The sequence below is a fragment of the Phaeoacremonium minimum genome (genome assembly GCF_000392275.1).
Source record: "Phaeoacremonium minimum UCRPA7 unplaced genomic scaffold PA7_03_scaffold_348, whole genome shotgun sequence".
In the NCBI taxonomy this organism is placed as follows: domain Eukaryota; kingdom Fungi; phylum Ascomycota; class Sordariomycetes; order Togniniales; family Togniniaceae; genus Phaeoacremonium; species Phaeoacremonium minimum.
This window is the reverse complement of record NW_006921252.1, coordinates 264,464-285,880: the sequence shown is the minus strand read 5'-3', so window position 1 is coordinate 285,880 and position 21,417 is coordinate 264,464. Positions and strand designations below refer to the sequence as shown.

Below are 21,417 nucleotides of genomic sequence, written 5' to 3'. Positions count from 1 at the left end.
GGTCAATTGGGATGGCGTCTTAAAACGAGAGCATTGGGACGCTGCCACGGAGACGGTTCCGCAGGTCTGTTGCCAGATTTGTTGACCAAGCGAAGTGAGAGTGGTGGTGCAAACAGTGTGTTAAATCTCCTTGGTGGACATTGAAACATTTGGTAGTTCAACTACACGTCAGCCTTTTCTGCCAGGCTAAGGTACCGCACGGTAGCAGGCGCGAACCTGCCGAGCGGCCAGCAACTTGGGTAGAGTGCACCGGGTGCTAACGCACATGCTAGAACAAATCCGGACTACCTACAAGCTACAACTTCTAGGTTAGGTACTTTCAGCAAACGGCCACAAAAGCCGGATCTCTATTGAATACTAAGAGTATATCTTTGCTTTAGGCCCATGTGACTACCATCACAATGACCAGGGATCATGATTGTGACATTATCGTGAACCGCCGCTTGCCTGCTTGGGCCTTGCGAATTCTGGTGGTCCCTGTCGACAAGTCGGGGTGTTTTAGGGGACTCTATGGGGATAACATCCAAAATGGTGGGGGTTCTGCAAACATGACTGGTCGCACGCTTGTCACGGCACCTTCACCGAGGCACTGATACGAACACTCCGACAGCGACGATACGAGTGAAGCTGCAGTAGGCTCGAGCCTCTTGACTACATATCAGATGCGGTTCTGATATGAGCTAAGGTAGATCTATTGTTATACCTCATAACATGGCTCGAAAGTGCTTCTTTGCTAGGATAATAGACGTAAGTTCGTTAAGGGTATGGGCATAACCGCCACTCATCAACGTCATACTACCTGTGAGTGAGTGAAGCTGTAACAATAAGCAGAATCTCTAGGGCCTCAAATTAAACTAACTAAGACACTCTTTGTTTAGTATCGGCAATCATTCATGATAAAGAACCGATTTTTACTTCTGACGGAGGATTAGAGACTGGGAGTGATAGAGATACTTCGCTGTCACATGACCGCCGACTAACATAAAGCTCGCTTCAATGGCAGGGCTGCTTAAAATTTCCTCTTTTTCTTCCCTATACATATTTCCCCTTCGCCAGACATATCATCGAATTAGCCCCGACGCAACACGCCTGCCGGCTGATTCACGAGTCGGCGCGAAGTAGATCAGTACACGCGCTTTATAATCCCGGTGTCTGCCCAAATCTCTGTGGTCGCATTGGGTTCGCTATGTGCGGACATGTAAAATCGTATTCACTGCCTAGATACCCCTTGACATGTAGCCCCTGAAGCATATTTCGAACGACTCGCAGTCACTTGATATTCCTCCCTTGGGAATATGGTGGCAAGGCTTCTTTCAAAGTGGAAAGCAGATGTAAATTGCTCGAATACGCGTACTTATTACCGTTCTTCGGTGCGTAAACTCGAAAATACGGCAAAATAATCCTTCCAACTCCCCCAATTTTCAAGTTCAGGGGTATTCCTAGACCGTATGAATGGCATCAAGCATCATCATCCTCTTCCCTCCCTTACCCCGTGCAGAAGATTAACCATAAAACATCACGCCAATGTCGTCGCATTGCATTATCGTAAACGCGTCCAACTTCGTTTTCATCAATCATCACCAGCTGAATCCAGGTCCTCCACAAGTATTACCACCCGAAGTGTAGCCGCGAAGGCCTCTCGGATAGCACATGCCATGCTGTAAGCCAAGTCAGCAACACTGGTCCTCTTCAGGGGAGAGGCCTACTTTGATCTCTGCAGGAGGACACCGAACGTAAAGACTCACCATGTCTTGCCAATATCCGCGACCACCGCACTCAAGCCCCAGTGCGCGCACCAGGCACGGGCCAGGACTTCATTGTCTGCAACCCCAAACGCCTCAATGACCAACACCTTCTCGTCGTCGTCGTCATCGCTTTTGAGGTCCGAATGGATCGGTGTCTTGGCCTTGGACGGGCCCAAGCCCACAGCCGGGCTGGACCTAGCGCTCAGTAGATCAGACGCAGACTTCCCGGACTTGCTGCCGGCTTTGCTGCTGCCCCCGTACAGTCCGGCCCAGTCCCGGATGCCGGTGATCTCGTCCGCCTTGACCGCCATGTACGTGTAGTCGAAGAACAGCGGGTGTGGACCATCGCTGCACGGCCACGCGCATACAAACGATACATCGTACGCCAGCCGCAGCGGCCAGCTCACACCATCGATGGCGAACTGGATGCTGGCGTCGAACCAGCGCGGTGCGTCCGCGGGCTCGTTGGAGGCGTTGCGATCCGCGCAGGGCCGCAGCGTCAGTAGCTCGATGCGCACGGTGTCGACGATCTCGTCCGTGTCTGGCACCACCAGCGTGTACTCCTTGACGGGGAACACCTCGGTGGGCGGGCCGAGGGGGTCCGACCGCTCGCTCATCGTCGCCACGTCCTCGGCCGTCATGCGCTGGCGCGGCTGGCGGGTGCGGATGCGGGCGATCTGAGACCGGCCCAGGTCAACGGTGGGACGAGCCGGTCCAACCCAACCAGCGATCTCGTGGCAGGTGGGCGCGAGCACTTTACCGACAATGGACATGGACGTCCAGTAGGTGTAGCTATTACGATACTGGAAGCCACATAATGGGTGCAAGTGGGTGAGGAGAGCTAGGTCATCGGTGGCCTTGTCTGGATCGATGTCGATCAGGGAATTCATCAGGAGAAAGGGGAATGTAGTCTGGCAGAAGTCAGAAACACATAGCTCATTTACTATGAAGGGTACTTACTCCTGGGAGAACCAAGCCGCTAAAGAAAGCCATCGCATGTGAGCTAATACCATCCAAAGTAGAATCAGTGTCCCGGCGCTTCAAGGTGTCAAGGGTCTCGTGTAGGTTCGGCCATTTCATCATCTGGGCAAAGCGTTTGATCATCTTGATTTGTCGTCTCTTAAGTTTGAAGCGTAGTTTCACTACTGGGTGTAAGCAACGACGCAGCCAAAGAAGTTGGACCTTGCGGACACTTACCTTCACCGGCTGTCTTCCCATATGTTTCCACCCTCACGTTATCGCGCCATCTCCGTGACAAAGCAAGATTCCACTGGAGCCGCGGCGGCAACTGCTGTAGCAACTTCTCCTTCGACCAGTCATTGTGATGTCTCGAGTTGATCCGTAAATCCAGCTCCAGACTCAGAAGCAGCTGGTGGAAGAACTTCAAATACTGCTGGTGGTTCGTGTGTCCCGTGTCGAAGATGAACTTCGTCACAATCTGATTCCTCGGATTGGTGAAGTCAAACCAGTCTGGCCGTGACAGCACCATGATCAGATCCGTGATCTGCTTGTCAAGGGTCCTGTGCGGATTCATGATCTTGTCTGGATCCCTCAGAAGCCTCTTGTACAAGTTCCTGTACATGAGATCGTCGTCGTCGTCCTCGAGCCCTGCCTCCAGCTCCTTCAGGCGCCGGAAAACCTGCTCGAGGTCGACCTCTCGCGGCATCACGCCAGGGTCGCGAAGCGCAATGACAGGAGGTAGTTTGCTTGACAAGGTTGTCCACTGGTTGAGCGTGACCGTACCGGGGCGCTTGCCGAAGTAGAATGAGTAGCTGGGCTGTTCCAGTGTCTCCCAGGGATACGTCGGCGACCCAGGCCCCTGTATCCGCAGGGTCATGAGTTGCGTCATCGAGTCGTGCTGGTTCGCCGTGTCCGTGTCATCGCCACGGTTGCCCGCCGTCGTCGCGAAGAGCGCGTAGTAGCTCTCCGAGGCGTGAGGGATGGGCCGCTTGTGACCCTTGTGCGCAGGCACGCCTCTCGAGATAAGCTCCATGGCGTGGCCCAGCGTGAGCTCTTCCTCGCTGGAGAATCCGGAGGGAGGCCATTCTGTCAGCGGGCCGGTATCGTAGGGCGCGCCGTTTGGGCCCTCCCGGCCCTTGCCCTTGGCATCGCCGGAGATAGGACGCCGCGGCCGGCGCCGAGTGCTGGTGACGCGATCCGGGCCTTCTGATGTTCGTCGCCGACGACTTGCCGCATCTCCCTCACTTGCTCTCCTTGGCGGCTCTTTTTCCTATGCTAGAAGTCAGCATGGCGGGTATTAGAAGAATGAACCGAGGTTCACGGGGGTGGTCTAGAAATTTGCTGACCAGCCGGCTGCCCCTGCGCGTGGTAGTTTTGCTGCGGAACAGGTCCCAGAAGCCGCCCTTCTTTTCTCTCTCGTCACTCATTTTGGGCAAGCTGTCATAAGAAAACGATAGCTTGCGACATAAAGAATTTGAAAATCGATGTCGCCGCTCAGAGGACTATCTGAGTTTCTTCATCTCCAAACTGACGATTCCAAGGCTGGGGCGGCCAGCATACGTGTAAGAAGTGTGGCTTTGCGCCGTGAAAGCGTGATGTGTCCAAGGGTTGAGCGGTCGTCGAAAAACTGGCGATCAATAAAGCCCTTGCGTCTTTAAAGGTTGAGTAGCTCCGTTAGTTCAGGCAGAAAAAGGAAGCAAAAAGCGTTTGAGATGAAATGGCAAGTGAATCATTCCATTCCCAGCTGTCCAGGTTACGTAGTCTCTAAGAAAGGGTGGACTAATACCGCAGCGAGGAGACGCCCGGCGCACGAGACAGGACGCTTTCCGCGCAGCCTTGTGGCGATGCTTGCAGCACTCTTGAAACAGCAATGCAGGAGGCCTGCAGTTCCCAGCTGAGCGATGCGAATCTCAGAGCCTAAACTCATTGAATCACCCTACGTATTCCACACATTTCGGTTTTGCTGTACTTTCTTCATCCTGCCCAACCAGCTGCACGTGCTAATTGTGTGCTGCGGAGGTGTTTATTGGAGGTCTGGAAGTCTGCGTGGTCCATTCAGAACTCACGCCGGCTTGCTTGCAGCTGCTAGACATACAAGTGACCAGGGTCGTGCAACCGTTACAGGAACTGCCCGCGATAGCTTCTAATCGGGCCTCTTCACATTATCGCTATATGCCTATTCATTATCTGCCGACATTGTACAAGGTATGACAAGTTCGTACATCTCCCGAGCCTCGATGCAAAGGCTATCTATTACACCAATACATGATCTGATGGTATTTCAGTATCCAAGAGTCTCCCCGGTCATGCAAGGTCTGTCTAGAGCAGCTCTACTCTATCAATCTCTACAGTCTTATTTTCAAAGACTACGGCGTCCTTCTCCATTCTTGCAACTGCTGCTTGATACTAAAACAAATTTGTTAGCATCATAGTTGAGATGGTTCGGTTAATCATGACAAACATCTGCTACGTACCTGGAAGATGAAGTTTAAGATCAGTGCGAGCATCAGTGCTGCGCTCACAACCATCGGCCCGATTATGTTGTCGAAGTCCTTGCCGCTGCGCGCAATGATCATGGCCCGTCGCGTCTTCAGCATGTAATAGCCCCAGAGTCCAGCGAACACAGCAATGAGGATATACGCAATGCCCATAAACTCTGCGATGAGGCTCTCACCGGCTGCGCTGTACAGCGCTACAGCAAGGCCACCAAGCAGGATGCAGATATGCTGCCACTTGAGGAACGTGCGCTCGTTGGCAAGCCATACCTTTGGCTCAATCTTCAAGGGGCCAGCATTCTTGATCCAAGTCTCGGGCTCCTTGACTCCTTCTGGAAGGGGAGCCTCTTTGGCTCTCTTCGCCTTCGAGTACTTGGTCATCGAAAAGCTGGGGAGCACAGAAGACAATGTCCCATAGTTCCGCGCCTCGTCACCAGCGTCACCATTTTCGGTTGCCGGTGACTTGGTCCGCGGTAGGTGAGCATCAGATGACGAATATGGCAGTCCCGCATTTGAGTCTCGAGCCATCCTGTCTTGGAGATATGACTTCGCCATTGGTGAGCTTCTTGCGGGTTGGAATGAGACAGCCTTTGACCCCAGAAGACTCCCTACAACCTGCTCATCAGCGGCTCGCTCGGCCTTCCGTTGTTCCTCTTCCTCGAAAGCAGCTTGCGGGTCTTTACGGATATCCGCATCCAGCTCGCTCAGCCAGAATGGCAGTCTGTTCACGTAGTCATCGAACAACGAGGCCACGCCGTGAACGAACTTCGAGAACCGAGGCGCGGGGTGAACCAGATGTGACGCCATCAGCTCTTCTACCCAGATCGGCCGCTTGTGGACGCCGTCCTCCTTGAGCTTGATTTCCAAAATGGCGTACGGGAACCTCGAAACCTCGCTCTGGTTGATGTCCTTAAAAGGGTAGGTTATGTTTCTATTGTCGATGTCTGCCCTGTGCCACTCGCCGGGGTCACGGCATGGACGTCTAGTGTCTAGCGAATCCTCTCGAATGAAGGCGACCTCAGTATCAATCGCAATTCGTACACGGTCGTCCGCCGGTTTCTGGAAAGCAGTGCGAACGTAGTTGGCCCGCAGGATCGGCTCGATCTTGTTGTTCTTGACGAACTCCTGGATCTCGTCCACCGTCGTCTTGAACGCCTCGACGTCCTCCCCACTCTGGCCCTGTCGTTCCATCTTCTGCACGCTCTTCTCCATCTTGTACTCGCCGCTCAGGAACTGCTTGATGTACTTCTCCTTGATGGTGAACTTGCGCTCCTCGCTGCTTCCATTGTCATGGATGGTCTTCTGCTCGAGCACAATATCAGGCTTCGAGCCCAACTGGCCGTACCACCTCAATCGGAGAGACGACGCTTCCACTTCCCGGTCCAGTTTCCTCAGGTAGAGGTCGAACTTGCGGTTATCGAAGTAGAGGGACGTGAGTGTCGGATCGTCAATACCGTCAGCCTCCTTGGCAGACGAATTGCTATACACCAGTGCCGGTAGGCGGCGGAGAATATACGTCTTGACCTCTAGGAGGTTTTCCGGATGGACCCAGAACTTGTGTGCAGTATACCGCTCGCCATTGTGCGTTTCGGCCTGGCTGTCCGCATCCGTGGGCAGCGCATCCGCCAGTGCATTCTCCTCTAGGTGCTGCCTGATGGCATAGTACATCAGCGACAGCTTGTTCAGCAGCGGGCTGTACGCATGCTCGGAGTTGAAGGGCCGCTGGGATAAGCTGTACTGCATCATGGGCCGGATCTTGTATCGATCACCCCGCTTGCGATCATGCTTCTTGACAATTTTCAGGAACCCCGTGTAGTTCACACTGCTGTACTTCTTGAGCTCCTTGACCTCGTTCGTGATCTCGTCGAGCTCCGCCTCCAGCTCCTTCAGCCGCTGGGTGGTGATGTCGCCCTTCGACTTGCCCTCGGCGGCCGGCGGCGCCAGCTCTCTCAGCTTCTCAAAGGCGGCATCGACGCGCTGGCGCAGGCTGGCGACCGTCTCCTCCTGGAACTGGGCGACCTTCTCGAGCTGGACGTTGAAGATCTCGTCGCAGAAGCGGTTCTCGTCGTCCTCGGTCCACGGCACGTCATCGTCCTCGAACTTGTCCTCCCGCAGCAGGTTCTTGAGCTTGGTGTAGTCAATGTACTTGCCCTTCCATGGCTCGTTGATGGAAGACCGGAGAGTCTTCCCGAAGCGCATGGTGGGCTAGGTGTCTGCAAGGAAGCGTCGTCAAGCAATTGACCCGTGGGTAGCTGGTTGGTGGAATATTATGCAGATAGCAATTGGTCGAAGGCTCAATTGATTAGTAGATAAGAGTGTGTCGGCTCCTAGACAGGTAAACAATACAATAAGACGTAGCTTATACACAAATGATGAAGATTAAAGAAGCAAGGTAGCTAGTTAAAGCTTCTTGGTATGTTTTCGTGGGCTCGTCTGGGCCGTCGACTTTGATCTTATGACATAGGATGGAGACAGGCGAAGCGAGGTAGCGGCCGTCTTCGTTGCTATTAGAGTGCTTTAGCCTGCCGGGCGGAGTGCGAGAATTTGCTACCGGCGTCACTGTCATGTGGGGGTAGCCTTTTTTCAGCTTCGAACCCCTCCAATTTTCATCACTACCACAGCCCAATTGGCCTATCAAGAGTCAAACTTTAGCACGTGTCCCAGCCAAACCTGCCCACAGATCGCCGCTTGAGCCTACAAGCAGCCACTTAGATCGGTAACCTGCAACGAAGCTGTAGCAATCATAATAGTGGGCACGTGCAATGATACGAGAATGAGAAGCTATCCCTAACCAAGAAGTGCTCCATGTCTGCTCTCCTGGATATTATATCAATGGATTGGCTGGTTCATCTATGAACGTTTGAGGTCTAAGATATAATGTCACTATAGACTTGAATTGTTGGGTTATCAGTCACAAACAACGACACCGAGACTGACTATCTCTTCAAAACGATATGCTAATCACACTTAAAACTGGGCATTTTGGGATATGATTTTTAAGGTTTTATATAAATATCAACAACAGTATGTACAATAACAGCAAACTCATATATGCAAATGTGCAAGGACATGACATGACAATGAAAACGAAACAACACGAAACGCTGCGTCCCGAAGAAAGCACTTCGCCAATTCCATTCGTAGACCGCCATCCGTTTCATGAAGACATCCATCCATCCATCCCGTGCCCGTTTCCGTCCCCTGGGAATCTCCGATGAAAACTTTTCTTATGTGTGCTGCTCTTTGGTGGTATCAAAAAAGACGAGCAAAAAGGGAGAAATCAGAAGAAAAAAAATGACCTGGCCATCCAAACCGTTCTGGAACCTGCTCGTAGTACACCGCAGGGGAAACATGCAATATGCTACCGTGATAGGCTTACAAGGTCGTACAAATGCTGCCTTCTCTCTTGTTCAGTCCATAATTTCCCAATTTAAGCAGCAGCGCTGAAAACCTCCTGGGCAGTGCGCTTGATAATACCACCCGTGACTGGCAGGGCGGTGCAGTGCTCCAAGTACAGATCAACCTCACGAGCAGCCTGGCGACCCTCGTTGATGCCCCTATAATGACGTTAGTGCTGAGTAACTTGCTTTGTTGAGAATAGATGGAACTTACCAGACAATAAGAGATTGACCGCGGCGGCAATCACCAGCCGCGAAGACACCCTCGATGTTGGTGCAGTACTTGCCAGCAGGAGTCTTGACGTTCTTGCGGGCGTCCTTCTCGATGTCATCACCCAGGATACGAGCCTCAGGTCCCAAGAAACCCATGGACAAGAGGACGAGGTCGGCAGGGAAGAATTGCTGGGATCCCTCTACCTTCTTCATGTCCCAACCACCAGTCGGAGACTTGGTCCACTCAACGCGTACGGTGCTGATACCCTTGACACGGCCCTCGCCATCGTCGACGAACTCCTCAGACATGATGCAGAACTCACGAGGATCCTTGCCCATGTGCTGACGCACCTCGGTGTGACCGTAGTCAACACGGTAGATGCGAGGCCACTGGGGCCACGGGTTGTCACGAGCACGCTCGTTGGGAGGCTGGGGAAGGAGCTCGAAGTTGACAACGGACTTGGCGCCATGTCGGAGGGAAGTACCAATGCAGTCGTTTCCGGTATCACCACCGCCAATGACAACAACGTGCTTGTCCTTGGCAGAAATGTAGGCACCATCAGCAAGCTCGGAGTCAAGCAGAGACTTGGTGTTCTTGTGCAGGAACTCCATGGCGAAGTGGATACCCTCGAGGTTGCGGTTCTTGATGGGGAGGTCTCTGGCAACAGTAGCACCGGTGGCGATGACAACTGCGTCATTCTGAGCCTTGAGATCCATCAGGGTGACGTCCTCTCCAACTGCGACACCGGTCTTGAACTGGACACCTTCGGCAGCCATGAAGTCGGTACGTCGCTTGACAATACGTTTGTCAAGCTTCATGTTGGGAATACCGTACATGAGCAGACCACCAGGGCGATCGGCACGCTCGTAGACAGTGACGGAGTGACCGGCACGGTTCAGCTGGTCAGCGGCAGCGAGACCAGCAGGACCAGAACCGATGACAGCAACGTTCTTGCCAGTTCGTACCTCGGGAGGTCGGGGAATCATCCAGCCCATCTCAAAGCCACGATCAATGATCGCGCACTCAATAGACTTGATGCCAACGGGATCCTCGTTGATGCCCAGAACACAGGCACCCTCGCAAGGAGCAGGGCAGACACGACCAGTGAACTCAGGGAAGTTGTTGGTCATCAGCAGTCTATTGAGTGCATCTCTCCATTGGTTCTGGAAAACGAGCTCATTCCACTTGGGAATGATGTTGGAGATCGGGCAACCAGTGTCAGACTGGCAGAAAGGAACACCGCAGTCCATGCATCGAGCGGACTGGTACTTGAGCTCGTCCTCGTCCAGTCTCTGAGACAGCTCAGCCCAATCCTTGGTACGGGTCTTAGCCGAACGGTACTTCTCGGCGCGTCGCTGGTACTTCATGAAGCCCTTGGTCTTGTCGAGAACAAGAGCACGCTTCTTCTCAGCGGCCTTGTCACCGAATGACTCCTCCATATCAGCAAGCTTGGCAGACTTGTCCTCCTTCTTGTCCTTCTTGGCCTCAACACCCGGAAGAACAGGGAGGTTGTACTCCGCACGCTTAGCCTCAGCAGCCTTGGCTGCCTCCTCCTGAAGGACTCGCTTGTAGTCGACAGGAAGGACCTTGATGAAGCGGGGCAGAGCACGGTTGAAGTCAACGAGAATACGAGCAGCAAGCTCAGAGCCGGTGTAGTGGTGGTGATCCTCAATCAGGCCACGGACAAAGGCAATCTCCTCAGGATCCTCAATGCCGGAAGCCTCAACCATCTCGGTGTTAAGCTTGGAGAGGAAGTCGTTGTGGATGTCAAGGATATAAGCGATACCTCCAGACATACCAGCCGCGAAGTTGCGACCAGTGCTTCCCAGAATAACAACACGACCTCCAGTCATGTACTCGCAACCGTGGTCACCGACACCCTCAACAACGGCAGTGGCACCGGAGTTACGGACAGCGAATCGCTCGGCAGCAACACCTCGGAAGAAGCATGTACCAAGAGTGGCACCGTATAGACAAACGTTACCGATCAGGATGTTCTCCTCAGCCTTGAAGACCGCAGAGCGAGGTGGGTAGACGATAAGACGACCACCAGACAGACCCTTACCAACGTAGTCGTTGGCATCACCCTCTAGCTCCAGAGTAATACCAGGAGCAAGGAAAGCACCGAAAGACTGACCGGCGGAGCCCTTGATGTTAACATGGACAGTGTCCATCGGCAGACCAGCCTCTCCATACTTCTTCGAAACCTGGTAGGACAGTGAAGTACCCATGGCACGATCAGTGTTGACAATATCACACTCGATTCTGGACGGGAGCCCCTTGTCCAAGGTCAACTCAGCCTCAGAAATCAGCTTGTTGTCCAAGCGAACATAGAGGCGGTGATCCTGCTTGCGGACGTTGAAAGTAGCAACACCAGGGCGCAGCTTGTGGGCAGGAGTGAGGATGAGAGACAGGTCGATGTTCTCAGTCTTGTTAGTCCTCAAGTCATCACGGACCTTGAGCACCTCAACATGGCCAACCATCTCGTTGATGGTGCGGAAACCAAGCTTAGCCATGATAGCGCGGAGCTCGTTGGCGATGTAGTAGAAGAAGTTAATGACATGCTCGGGGGTACCCTGGAACTTCTTGCGGAGCTCAGGGTCCTGGGTGGCAATACCGACAGGACAGGTATTCAAGTGACATTTGCGCATCATGATGCAGCCCATGGCAATGAGAGGAGTCGTAGCGAAGCCCCACTCCTCAGCACCAAGCAAGCAGGCAATAGCCACATCGCGCCCGGTACGTAGCTGACCGTCAGTCTGGACAACGACACGGCCACGAAGGTCGTTCAGCACCAGGGTCTGATGAGTCTCAGCAAGACCCAGCTCCCAAGGCAGACCGGCGTACTTGATACCGGTCCATCGGGAGGCACCGGTACCACCGTCGTGGCCAGAGATGAGGATGTGGTCAGCCTTGGCCTTGGCGACACCAGAGGCGACGATACCGACACCGGTCTCGGACACCAGCTTGACAGACACGCGAGAGCGAGGGCTGGAGCACTTGAGATCGTAAATGAGCTGCTTGAGATCCTCGATAGAGTAAATGTCATGGTGAGGAGGAGGAGAGATCAGACCGACACCAGGGGTGGAGTGACGAGTGCGAGCAATGGACTTGGATACCTTGTGGCCAGGAAGCTCACCACCCTCACCAGGCTTAGCACCCTGGGCCATCTTGATCTGAAGCTCATCGGAGTCGGCCAGGTAGGCAGAAGTGACACCGAAACGACCAGAAGCGACTTGCTTTATAGCAGATCGCATCGTATCACCGTTAGGGAGTCTCTGGGATCGCTCAGGATCCTCACCACCTTCACCGGTGTTGGACTTGCCACCAAGTCTGTTCATGGCAACAGCCAGGGTAGAGTGAGACTCCATAGAGATGGAACCGTACGACATGGCACCAGTGCAGAAACGGCGCACGATGTCTGTCCAGGGCTCAACCTGGTCGATAGGAACAGGGTTGCGCTCCTCAAACTTGAAATCAAGCATGCCTCGAAGGGTACAGGCCTTGATCTGTTCATACTCGGACTTTGAGTATGCTTCGTAGGACTTGTCGTTCTTGGAACGGACGGCATCCTGGATGTTGGCAATGGAAGAAGGGTCGTTGATATGAGCCTCACCACCATCGCGCCAATGGTACTCGCCAGACTCAGTGAGACCTGGGACACCAACAGTGTAACGAGACGGGAAGCCACGCTCGTGGAAACGGAAGGCATCCTCGGCAATGAGCTCGAAGGTGATACCCTTGATACGGGAAGCAGTTCCTCGGAAGCATCGCTCGACAACAGTGTCATCAACACCAAGAGCCTCGAAAATCTGGGCTCCCTTGTAACTGGCAAGAGTCGAGATACCCATCTTGCTCATGACCTTCAGAATACCACCGTCGCAAGAATGCTTGTAGTTGCGGATCAGAACGTCATCGCTGAGCTTCTTCTTGATGAGCTTCTCCTTGTTCAGCTTTAGGATGCACTCCATGGCCAAGTAAGGGTTAATGGCATCAGCACCATAGCCGAGAAGAACAGTCATGTGGTGAACCTCACGAGCCTCAGCAGTCTCGAGAACGATAGCAGCCATAGATCGCCACTTGTTGCTGACAAGATGGTGGTGAACCATACCAGAGGCGAGGAGAGTGGAGACAGCAACTCGGTCCTTTGAGGTGTTGCGATCAGAGAGGATAATGATGCGGTCTCGTGCCTCGACGGCAGCAGTAGCCTCATTGTTGATGTAGTCCAGGTGCCTGATGTAGCCCTCGACTCCCTCCTTCTTGGGGAAGGTGATGTCAATAACTCTAACAGTCCAGTCAGGGTGAATCTTGGAGATGTTCTTGATGGCATTGAACTCGGGGATTGAGAGAATTGGGCTAGGCAGGAGCAGACGGCCACACTGGGAAGCGTCCATCTCGAGCAGGTTTCCTTGAGGTCCAACATAGCACTCTAGTGACATGACAATGGACTCTCTGATGGGATCAATGGGAGGATTGGTGACTTGAGCAAAGAGCTGCCTGAAGTACTCGTACAGGAGCCTAGGAGCTTGGGAAAGGCAGGCCAACGGGGCATCGTTACCCATAGATCCAAGAGCTTCCTTTTCATCAGAGGCCATGGGCGCGAGTAGAAGACTGACTTGCTCGAATGTGTAGCCAAAAGCGTGCAGAAGAGGGTCTTCTTGGAGAGGAATCTCGTCTGGGCGAGGAGCCAAGTCCACAGCCTTCTGCTCAGCCAGGGTATCCAAAACAGTGGGAAGGCTAAGGAGCTCATTGTCCAGCCAGGAGCGGAAGTCCTGTCTACTAGACACAGCAGCCTTCAGTTCGCTGTCGTCGATGATGCGGCCGGCAACGGTATCAACCAGGAGCATGCGACCAGGCTGCAAACGGCCCTTCTGGACCACGCGCTCAGGCTCTACGTGAATAGTGCCGACCTCAGAAGCACAAATGATCCGATCATCATCCATGACGTAGTAACGGCACGGTCGTAGACCATTTCTGTCCAAGTTGGCACCACAGAAGCGACCATCCGCGAATGTGAAAAGCGCAGGTCCATCCCAGGGCTCCATCTGGCACGCAGCCCACTCATAGAACGCAGCCTTCTTGGGATCCATGAGAGAGTTGCCTTGCCACGCCTCGGGAACCATCAGCATGACGGCTTCAGGGAGAGAGAGAACACCGTTGATGGTCAAAAGCTCCAGAACGTTGTCGAAAGCAGCAGAATCAGAGCCACCATCTTCAACGATGGGGTATAGCAGCTCCAATTCCTCGCCAAAGACGTTCGATTGCATGACACCCTCTCGAGCACGCATCCAGTTTTTGTTGCCGCGCAGGGTGTTGATTTCACCGTTGTGCGCCGCCCACCGAAGGGGCTGAGCTCGGTCCCACGACGGGAAAGTGTTTGTGGAGAAACGCGAGTGGACCAGGGCGAAGTGAGCCTCATAGTCGGCGTTCACGAGATCATGGTAGTACTGATAGACCTGCACTGGAGCAAGCTGTCCCTTGTAAACAATGTTCTTGTTAGATAGGGAGCACAGATAGAACCAGTTCTGGAGACCAATGGTGTGAGTGGCACGCTTTCGGAGGACGTAGAGCTGAATCTCGAAGTGTCGCTCGTCAAACTTCTCGGGATCCGTCATTTCGGGGGCATCCCCAGAGCCGTAAGCAGAAGCAAGAACGACGAAAGGCTGCAAGATGATGGGCTCACGGCTTGCAGCAGCAGGGCCAAGGAGAGTAGAGTCCACAGGAGGCTCTCGCCATCCCAGAACCCGAAGGCCCAAGGTCTCAGCAATATCTTCCAATTGCCTCTTGGACTCCTGCAGGGTCTCCTTGTCCGGCTTGAAGAACAAATTTCCCACGGCGTATTGGCCTGGAGGAGGGAGTTTAATCCCGACCTCTCGCTCGAAGTTCTTGATGAAGAACTTGTGGGGGATCGATGTCATAACACCTGCACCATCGCCATCTCGTGCATCAGAGCCAACGGCTCCACGATGGGTCATGTTGCAAAGAAGGTTGCGTGCTACACAATTGTGAGCTACGTGAATTGCAAACAGAAGGATTCTCAGATTGAGTCACTTACCATCGCTAACAATCTTGTGGCTGGGCTTGCCCTTGATGTGGCAAGCAAAGCCGACACCACAAGCATCCTTTTCGAAGCTTGGGTCATAGAGACCCCTAGTTTCATGTCAACAAAAAACCCAGGCCAATGGCATTACACCGGGGGAGAATACGCACTGCTTCACCGGCAGAGCGCCCGCCCAGGAATCATTGTTCTCTGTTTGGTACTCATAAGGATGATAAACCTCAGATTCGGCCTCGGTATGTATTTGTCGATCGTCAAAGTCCGCAGTCAAGCCCATGCTAGGCGACCGTTCCTAGGACACTCGAGGTGGCGGGGCGGGTATCAGAGGATCGGAGAGGGTAGCCTGCGCAGAGGCAGGACTTGCGGGCTGATACGGTTCGGAGGAGCGGCAGCACCGCTCGGGAGGACCAGGAATCTGTGGGTAGCAAAGCAGATTAATTGACTTGTCTCTGGATTGTGTGGGAAAATTATTCAAGAGGTGAAAGGTGTGGTGTTTGGGGAGCACGAAGAGCAAGAAGAGCCCACAGTCCAATGGCAGCCAGGTGATTAGTAGTGCGGGCACAGGAAGTGACGGCAGACCGAAAGCGGGGTGGGTTTAAAAGCTGAGACCTGCGACAAGCGAAAGTCTATCTTGCGAGCAGATGTGGAGTGCTTTCCGAAAGCTTGCAAGGTCAATTCAGAGCGAGAATTGAGAGTTTTTGCTAAATAGCGCCTGCTGGGCTCGTGGTTCAGATGTTTTCCTTGTATGTATCCCGAGGCTCATCCCAGTTGGCAGTGGGTGGAGGCCAATTGCTCATGCAAACACCCCAGATTTGCCCTGGAGGCGAATTCCAGTCAGGCTGTCGTCCTTTCCGCGGGCAGGCATTGATAAAGCCCACTCACTGCATGATAGGTGGATGGGATGGAAGCACCGATAAAGAATGATGTTCTCGAGTGCAATTGGCGTCGTCCACCAGGTGAGTGAGGTCACATTGACAGCGATGTAGCTGCTCCCGCTTCCGTAATCGTAATGGTGCAGAAGCAGCAGCAGTAGTAAAGATGCGATGCGATGCAGCAGTAGCCATTACCTGTGGCAGCAGCCGGGGGGGCAAGCTCGAAAGGTAGGTAGCTCTAGCCCACGAATCTGCATGAGGATAGTGCGGGACATCTGGAACCACACGAGCAACCTGGAAGCTGCCCGCAGTTTTTTTCTTCTCCCATAGAGAAACCGCTCAAGCAGCTTGGGGCAGCGTGGGATGTGCACTGCATTGCGCTGCACTGCGATATGACGACAGCCAATTAGGCCACCCCCGTTTCCGGCCCCAAATGCGGCTATGATGCAGCCCGCTGATAGGGCGATAGTTCTCTGCCCTTACACTCCGAAATGGCCCCCCAAGCAGAACAAGGCGATAGGCGAGCCGGAGAAACCACATCAAACATGCCATTCGACATGGCAGGCACTTTCCAGGGGGAAACAAGGCCCGGGGTTAATTGATCATCAGCGCCCGGCTGCCCGGAGGAAGCCCAGCTGAGGTCGGTTTATGACAGGCAAGCGCGGGGCTTCTTCACCTGCCATGGCCGACGGGCTGATTGCTCATGCATCTCTGGTTGTTTTGGTTTTATCTGGTTTGTCTCGTCTTGACTCGCATCGCTTGCTGCCTCGATTTTTTATATATTGCGCCCGTACTGCCGAGGATAACCCATAACATGCTTCTGTCTCATAGTCCAAAATCATCGCTTGATTTTGCCAGGACTGGATCCGGGACCTCGAATGTTGAATTGTTTTGTAGCCTGGTATATCGTTTCCGTGCTCTCCAAAAACCGTGGCTTGCCATTGGACGTGGGTCGACTCTTCAGGTGTGGGATATGTATGGGAGGGGGTGTGATGGCGGCGTTGAGTCACTTACCGGTACCTTTTTCAGTTTTGTTTGCACAGTTCAGCAGAATACAGAGAGTCTTGCAGTCAGGTTGAGAGAGCAGCTCTGTATGACTGACTGACTGAGATAATTTTCGGTAGGGGAGGAAAGGAGGGAAGCCCGTTCCGTAGGGTAGAGGGGTGGCAAGCTAGCTTTTATGGCTAGACTGACAGAGTGACTGAGTGAGTGACTGAGTGACTGACCGGGCCTGGGTGTGAAAATCAAGTGGCCAAGCCTGGTGGATGGGGATAATCTAGTGGGTGGTTTGGTTTTGGACTGGTCTACTCTGGTCTCTGCGCTCTCCTCGGATCAGTCCCCAAAGCACAGCAAAGCAAAGCAAAGCAAACCCGCCGATTCGGGTGTATTGGATTGGTTTCTGAGGGAAGCCGACTCGCGGAGAGCCAGCACCAGGCTACTGCCGTTCGCTACTTACCTTAGGTCACTTACTACCTTAGGCTGGTTGGCAGGGGGCCCAGGAAGGGCAAGGGAGGAAAAAAGAGATCGAGGGTCGCCAGCAGGCATGTGGCAGCTAGCGCTTAGCTTAAGGCGAACAGCGCCAGTCAGTGGGGGAGGTGGGGAGATTTCAGTGAACTGTCCCATGGGTTGTGGGTATCTAACCTCTAACCACTGCCAGCCAGGGCCAACGGAGGGGAGGGGGCTCGGGGGGACAGGCGGCGGGCGTGGGCGTGGGAGAGCTGCGACCACCGGCCAGACAAAGTACGGAACCCACCGCCCACGCAAGCTGCTGGCTGGTCGGCCTACCAGAAACCAGCGAATTGGTAAGGAAGTGGAGAGAAGACATAAGGAGGGAGACAATATGAGAGAGAGAGAGGCATATGATGAGAGGCTGCATGTGCACTACCTCCTGACAATGCTCACTGCTGCACGTGTCTAAACTAAGGTAAAGGGTGATTGCCCTTCCCCTACCTCCCGATATGGGCGCGATGTTCCATTCCTGCCTAGGTACCTTCGATGAGGGATCGATCAAGCAACAGATCCGAGTGGGAAGGTACATCTACTCATGACCTGTCTGCCAGCGCAGACTGTGTACCTACTTGGTGGTGCTGTCATCCTGTCCTCTACTCACACATCTGGCGATCCATGTGGACATCTCGCGGCTTAGGGCCTTGCCCATCACTCAAGCAATTGGCAATTGGACCACCGATCGAACGGGCGGTGGGCCGTTGAGCAGCTTCCCCTCCCCTCCTATTTGTCGCCCACCTCTTCAACATGTGTCAAGCAGCATCATAAAAAGACGCACTCGCCCAAGCATGGGTGGTGCGAATGCACGTATTTATGTATGTATGTATGCATGCCTTGTTCCTCCTGGCACCAATTTTTACAGGGATCCTACCATTCAGTCGGCCTGCTGCTGACGGCACCGATGTGTCCCCGGGCCATACGTACTGTAGGATGCAATTCTGAGTCAACCCCAGCCAAAGCCCGTATGCAGGCGAGCAAACGCCGCAAAGCTGCAATGATGCTTGCTGTAAAAATAATCAATGACGAAAAAAAGACAGACCACTGCAAGGGCTAGGGCAAGGGCAAGGTTCCATACATACCTACATCCTACATGCTGTCTCTGCAACGGCAAGCCAGCCGGCCAAGCTCTCTAGCTAGTTTACTACTTCACAAGGCAGCATAGAGGGGGTCTGACTATTCTGCCACCGGCGTTTACATACAGCGTAGGCGGTTCCGAGCGAAAATAGGCTTGTCTCCGACTCGCGACGCCGGTGGCGGAAGCTGATGCAATCTATCCTGTAGTAATCCTACTATTATCCGTGGTGGAAAAGCTAGGGTCGTTAGGATTCCCTTTGCTAGTTCCCATCAAAGAGGTCAAGCCCTTAGCTTGGCTCGAAGATCAATGCTAAAAGTATCTGGCGCGTCAGAGGATAATGGCCGAAGCCGCCAGGAGAGAAAAATTGTCTCGACTAACATGCATTATCAATCCAACCTGCTCATCCGTAAGGGTAATAAACAATGACAACTATACACTTGCTCGAGGACCCCAAAGATCCTGTTATTTACTGTAGCTCCACCTACTGTAGGGCAGTGAGAGCCTTGTTGAGGAGGTTACTATGCTCTTGACGAATGGATGTTTATTTCCCTGACAGAGGTATAGAATCAAACAATAGAGAAGAAAAATATGAATGAATATAAGCTTCGTCGAGTCCACAGTCGGGGTGTATTAAGCAGAGACCATGTCAGAGATGGATTTCCGGGCAGTGAGCCGACTTTCCCAGATTCATGAGCAGATATGATGGTCATCTTGCAAGCAAAATAACGCTCCTTGGCGAAGCAATTGCCGTGTATTACCAACATGTTTCTCTCAATTAGGCGCATCTCTTCATCACCGGCGTCGGGCGTCTGCCCTGTGCCCCGGGCACCTTCAGCTAGCTGGAACGCCTGTTCCGCGTTGGCAGCGGATTAGAAAGGAGACTGGCGAAGCAGTTGAGCATCAAAAACGTTCGTGTAAGAGAAACTACAACGCAATGGCTATTCAAAAGCCATAGAGAACGCACCCCACACCGAGGCATGCAGCTTGCAGGGATTGCCCAGCCGTGCCGGCTTGTATGCGTACCAGGGTGGTGCAACCAGCGCCTGCAAGTGCGAGGAATTCAGAAGCCTCGAAAAAAGAATCCCTGTCTGGCCGGATGGTGGCAGAAAAAAATCCCTAAGGGCGGAGAGTCAAGCTCCAAAGCTCTTCATAGCTCCGCCACCAATCAGCATCGTCTTTTTTCAAAGATCCAGGGCCGATGTCGCGGCAGAATATCGAGACCCTGACGCTCTACTCTGTCCTTTTGGAAGACCCCACAGGCCGGTATCGTATTATAATTAAGCTGGTAAGGAATTTCGCCGACAACTGTACCGCCCCCATCGTTTAGGCCGCGAAGGAAGCAACAGTGCGGTAAGTGGTGAGGGGTCAATTGAGGCCGATGAGGGTGCCGTATCCAGTAGTTCGGACAGAAGTGAGGAGGACCTGCACCGTCGCTACGAATCATCCAGCTCTTGAAATTAGACGGGGAATACAATCGACCCCGCCTGGCTCCTCTTCTGGTGAACAGCCGTCTGATGATTGGTTTAGACTTTCAAATTGCGTTACAGCTGTAGCACTGGCCGTCAACAGAAGGGGGGAGAAGGGTTCATCGGCCAATGATCTTCTCTTGGCCTTGGCACATGGTGCCTCGATGTTGTGTTTCCCAAGCTCGTCTCCAGGGCAGTATGACCCTGCACGGCGTGCTGCAGCTCAACCGAACAGGGCGAGAGACCTGCATCCATCTGGTGAGGAAATATGCGGCTCGGCATATTTGCTGGCCTCGTGACCGACATGCGTTGCTGTAAAAGATTCGACAACATGAAATAACCTCACACAGCCAATGAGATCCGCTTCCTTCAGGAAGACCCTTCTTATCTAGCACCAACCAGATGCCTCAATGCTAGCGATGTCTGCGTAGCAGGGGTAGCCAGCAAACCCCGCTGCACCTCGCTGCAAGACCAGCAGTTCGAGATCAAGCTCGCCGCACAGACAGGGCGGGCAGACTCTAGTCTATTCAATCCGCTGTACGGCATAGTACACCTCCCTGCAAAGTTCCATAGCACGAGTACAAGACGAGCAACGCTCCATTGAGGGGCTTAAGCGGACATGCGTAAGCTACCTTGGCCTGAAACTGCTACGTCACATATGCTTGAGAGCGAGATCTAATCTCTTGAAATGCTCGGGCTGGGGATGACTTACAGGGACCCGCATACATCCAGTGCAGTGCAATCCAGCATACGCCCCTAGTGTCTGGTTGACTGTGCGTTGAAGAACGATAATAATATGTAGGATGCTATGCCTCTGAAATGATCCGGGCGCTTTTTGACCGCATTTGCGGACGGAGTTGCCACCTTTGATGGTCCCATTTCAAATGTACATTAGTTTGAGCCTGCACTGCAGTTGGTGAGAAGTCCACGGCGGCCAGCGACTCCGGCGGCAGGGTGAAATGCTGAACATTCGCCTCCTCAAGGTGACTGTAACAGCTGCATTCCAATTTCCATGGTATCAGGCCATTCGAGGTGGAGTTCTATTCGCTTTGCAGATGCAGGCCATCCACTTGACTTGGAACAGAGATGCTGAACAATCCGAAGTCGGCGTGTTGGTGCCAAGGAACTGCGTTAAGAGGGCAAACCTAACCTCTCTACCGCCGGACTCCCGGCATAAGGTCTTGAATCACTGAGTAAGAGTGATCCAGGCCTGCAGCGACAGCCTGTCAGGTGAAAATTTTTGTCATCCCAAATTGAGTGAACTGGGCGACAAATGGTCAAGTCCAACAAGCGCAAGTCGCCAGCTTCCGATATTTCCCGAGGCAAAACGAAGCTAGGTCAGAGAAGCCAAATCTGCAGTGGCCTGCACGGTTGTATTCACGCCGTCCATTGACAAAAAGTCCGTTCCTAGTAGGCCAGAAGACAGAAGAGATTGTTCCGCTGTAAGCGGCTCAAACGCCCATGCGCTAAGAGTCAAGAAAGCGTCCAGCCGTGAGCAGAGTTGCAGGAAGGATATTGCCATTACCTCATAAAAACGTGCCCCTTGCGCTACCCCTGACCCCTACGCCCAGATATTGACCGCCTAAGTGGCACCATCTCAGGAATTACGAACCGAGTGCCTGAATTGC

At 53.4% G+C, this 21,417-nt stretch overlaps 3 protein-coding genes across 3 annotated transcripts; all 3 read right to left on the bottom strand.

The window, feature by feature from the left end:
* Window positions 1-1,741: 1,741 nt before the first annotated feature.
* Window positions 1,742-4,132, bottom strand: UCRPA7_4480 (putative tpr domain containing protein; the record flags this gene model as incomplete). The annotated part of the gene is made up of 4 exons (XM_007917013.1): window positions 1,742-2,656; window positions 2,706-2,887; window positions 2,943-3,975; window positions 4,052-4,132. The coding sequence occupies 4 exons, from the start codon at window positions 4,130-4,132 to the stop codon at window positions 1,742-1,744; spliced, it is 2,211 nt and encodes a 736-aa protein (XP_007915204.1).
* Window positions 4,133-5,024: 892 nt separating this feature from the next.
* UCRPA7_4479 (putative vacuolar transporter chaperone 2 protein) lies at window positions 5,025-7,399 on the bottom strand (the record flags this gene model as incomplete). Its single annotated transcript, XM_007917056.1, has 2 exons — window positions 5,025-5,111; window positions 5,180-7,399. The coding sequence occupies 2 exons, from the start codon at window positions 7,397-7,399 to the stop codon at window positions 5,025-5,027; spliced, it is 2,307 nt and encodes a 768-aa protein (XP_007915247.1).
* A 1,231-nt stretch (window positions 7,400-8,630) lies between these two features.
* On the bottom strand, window positions 8,631-15,147 carry UCRPA7_4478 (putative glutamate synthase protein; the record flags this gene model as incomplete). The annotated part of the gene is made up of 4 exons (XM_007916976.1): window positions 8,631-8,757; window positions 8,813-14,807; window positions 14,868-14,962; window positions 15,023-15,147. The coding sequence occupies 4 exons, from the start codon at window positions 15,145-15,147 to the stop codon at window positions 8,631-8,633; spliced, it is 6,342 nt and encodes a 2,113-aa protein (XP_007915167.1).
* Window positions 15,148-21,417: the final 6,270 nt, after the last annotated feature.